The 3,489-nt window shown below is 45.4% G+C and overlaps 1 protein-coding gene across 2 annotated transcripts in view; it reads left to right on the top strand.

Moving 5' to 3' along the window:
* The window catches only part of Kat2b (lysine acetyltransferase 2B), a 105,030-nt gene that overhangs the window by 52,190 nt on the left and 49,351 nt on the right, over positions 1-3,489 (top strand). For both annotated transcript variants that reach the window (XR_003842458.1, XM_021217610.1), the window contains exon 3: positions 1,164-1,309. Coding sequence is in view for 1 of the 2 variants with exons in the window: in XM_021217610.1 (XP_021073269.1) it covers positions 1,164-1,309 (146 nt within the window). In the remaining variant the exon portion in view is untranslated. The remainder of the gene's footprint in view (positions 1-1,163; positions 1,310-3,489) is intronic.

Raw genomic sequence — 3,489 nt, forward strand, 5'->3', positions numbered from 1 at the left:
CCCCCCCCCCAGGCAAAGATGGAAGCAGAAGACAGTAGATCTCTCTGAGTTTAGAGCCAACAAGGTCTACATAGTGAATTCTAATTCTAGGCTAGCCAAGGCTACATAGTGGGACGATGTCTCAAGCAAATTAAACAACGCCCCCCCCCCAAAGAAAGATAAAAATTAGTAAATTTCGACATGGAAATCACTGTGTAGTTAACCTGACACAGGGGAGTTCAGCGTGGTGACATATGAAGCCATAGGATATGTGGTTACAGGTGTGCTAGCCTGGGGGACATAGAGCCCAGTTCATCTGTAGCAGCAGCAAGCCTCAGATGCTGGAATACCAACAAGGCTTTTCTTACTATAACCAGTTTTTACATAGCATGCAAACAATGGGATTCATGATGGCATTTTGATACTATGTACCATTGTACTTTGTTCTAAACCAGGACCCCTCTGAGTCTTATTCTGTAATCCAGGTCCTTCCTAAAGTCTCAGTCTGTTCTCCTGCGATGTAGACATCCCCTATGCCCAGCTCATTAGTTCCTTTTCAACTTGATAATGCAAAGATGTAGTTTTGATGATTGTGAATTCAAATGTGTTCTCTGGATTTATTCAGTTAAGATTACAAAGACTGCTTTGACCTCTGTAATGTGTGTGTGTGTGTGTGTTACAGTGTGCTTATGGAGTCAGACTGTTTGGAGCGGGTTCACTCCTTCTACAGTGTCAGACAAGGAGATTGAACTGAGGGTGTCAAACTTGGATATAACTATCCTCACCCGCTGAGCCAGCTCACTGTCAGCCACCATACTTGGCTACTTATTATTGTGTGTGCATGCGCATGCGTAGGTGTGAGCATGATATGGCACATGCGAGGAGGTCAGAGGACTGCGTTTAGGAGTCTGTTCCTTGCACTGTGGGTTCTGGGTATTGAACTTGGGTCATCAGGCTTGTGTGGCAAGAGTGTTAACTTGTGTCAGCATCTTGCTGGCCCCTCTCTTTTGTTTTTGTATTTGGGATCTTGCTTCGTAGTTCATGTTTGCTTGGAATTTGTGTTCCACCTGTCTCAGCCTGCCAAGCCTCCCATTATGCTAGGTGATGACCTTCGGTTTTACTGTGGATGATGCATATGACTGTTTATTGACTTCTTACACCTCTTCCTTTGGTCTTACCCCAAGCTGCTCACGTTTCTCACTTGGAGAATGTGTCAGAGGAGGAAATGAACAGACTCCTGGGAATTGTGTTGGACGTGGAGTACCTCTTTACCTGCGTCCACAAAGAAGAAGATGCAGATACCAAACAAGTTTATTTCTACCTATTCAAGGTGAGATCCTAACATTTTATTTATTTAATTAATTACATTTAATTACATACTTGTGTGCGTGTGCATGCATACACATGTACTCGTACATGTCATGGCTCAGATGTGGAGATTAGTGAACAGATATGGAAGTCATTTTTCTCTTTCCCCGAATTGGGTTCTCAGGGATTAAATCAGGTTATCAGCTTTGGTAGCAAGCACCTTTCCCTGCTAAACCATCATGTTGGGTTCTTATTACTGTTTAAATGACTTTATTTATTTATTTATTTATTTATTTATTTATTTAGGTTTTTCGAGACAGGGTTTCTCTGTATAGCCCTGGCTATCCTGGAACTCACTCTGTAGACGAGGCTGGCCTTGAACTCAGACAGAAATGTGCCTGCCTCTGCCTCCCAAGTGCTGGGATTCAAGGCATGCGCCACCACTGCCTGGCTGACTTATTTTATTTTTAATTATGTGTATATGTTTTGTCTGTGTAGGAATATGTGCACATGAGTATGGGTGCCTACAAAGGCCAGAGAGGCTGTTGGATCCCTTGAAGCTGAAGTTACAGGTAGTTGGGAACTGTCCAGCACAGATGTTGGGAATTGAATTCAAGTTCTCCAGAAGACTAGCAAGTGGTCTTAACCACGTAACCATCTCTCCAGCCACCTTATTTTGATTTTTTTTTTGAGACATTGTTTTACTAGCCTCAAGCTCTCTGTGTTGCTGAGGCTTACTTCAGCCTGACCTTCCTGCCTCTCTACCTTCTAGGACCTAGAATCTAGGTGCCCTCATTTCAGTTAGGGGCCACCATATGGAGTGGTGAGATTTTTGCATTTCCAAAGCCTTTTGTTTTCCTGTCATCATGCCTCCGATCCCAGTGCAATGTGCAGGGTGTGGTAGAAGGCCCTCAGCTCTGTCCCTGCAGTTCTGCTTCCTCAGGAGTCTAAAATACCCTCCTTCACATGAGTGTGCAAAATTGGACAGCTTGATTCACATATACTCAGAGATTTCTTTCCATCCACCAAACGGGTGCTTAGCACAGCCTGTATCGGAGATGGCACGGAGGTATCTTAAGGGACAGAGCTGTAGCAAGACAAAATTCTTCCAGCATGGAGTCGCATGCCAGTCAGGGATATGGTCAGTGAATAATCAGGAATGGTTTGACACAGTGTTAAAGCCTGTGAAGGGGGAAAGGGGCGGCTGGAGAGATGGCTCAGCGGTTAAGAGCACTGACTGCTCTTCCAGAGGTCCTGAGTTTAATTTCCAGCAACCACATGGCGGCTCACAAGCATCTGTTACGGGATCTGACGCCCTCTTCTGGTGTGTCTGAAGACAGTGACAGTGTACTTCATCTGCATAAAATAAATCTTTAAAAAAAGCCTGTGAGGGGCCAAGAGGCATTCCCGCCAGGGAGCTTTGCAGGCGGAGTCTGTGACGTGGAGTCACAGCAGTGGAGCCTGGTGTCAATGGAAGGAAGGAGAACTCCTCGGGAAGTCTGACTGTCCCCGAGCTGCCTCTCCTTCATTCGCACGGCTGTTCACGGGTGATGATGAAGGACACCTTTGTCCAAACCTCGTAGGAAGTGGCAGAAGGACAAGTGAAACAAGAACCCTGAGGGTTGGAGAGATGGCTCAGTGGTTAAGAGCACCTGCTACTCTTCCTGGGGCTCTGGGTTCAGTTCCCAGCGTCCATGCTAGGTGCTTCACAGCTGCCGGGAACTCTAGCATCCAGGATGCACCCTTCTGGCCTCTGCAGGCACCTGTACACACGTGTGCATGTACACACATGCAGCCAAAACACAAGTTAAAAAAAAAAGTCTTATAAGGAAACACAGAGAAACCTACCTGTTTTGTTTTTAATTCTTTGCCAACATTTTTTGCGCAATCCTTGTAAAGATGTTAGGAAACACATCAAAACAGAAGGCGTGGTCAGAAACATGTGCCGTGTCTGTATTTTCTTTTCCTTTTTTTTTTTTTTTTTTGGGACGTGGTTTCTCTGTGTAACAGGCCTGATTTACTCTGTAGACCAGGTTGACCTAGAAATCACAGAGCCCCACTTGCTTCTGCCTCCTGAGCGGCAGGAGCAAAGGCGAGCACCACCATCACCAATAACCGTTGGCTTTCCTTTCCTTTCCTTTCCTTTCCTTTCCTTTCCTTTCCTTTCCTTTCCTTTCCTTTCCTTTCCTTTCCTTTCCTTTC

The sequence above is a fragment of the Mus pahari genome, chromosome 18, assembly GCF_900095145.1.
Source record: "Mus pahari chromosome 18, PAHARI_EIJ_v1.1, whole genome shotgun sequence".
Classification (NCBI taxonomy): domain Eukaryota; kingdom Metazoa; phylum Chordata; class Mammalia; order Rodentia; family Muridae; genus Mus; species Mus pahari.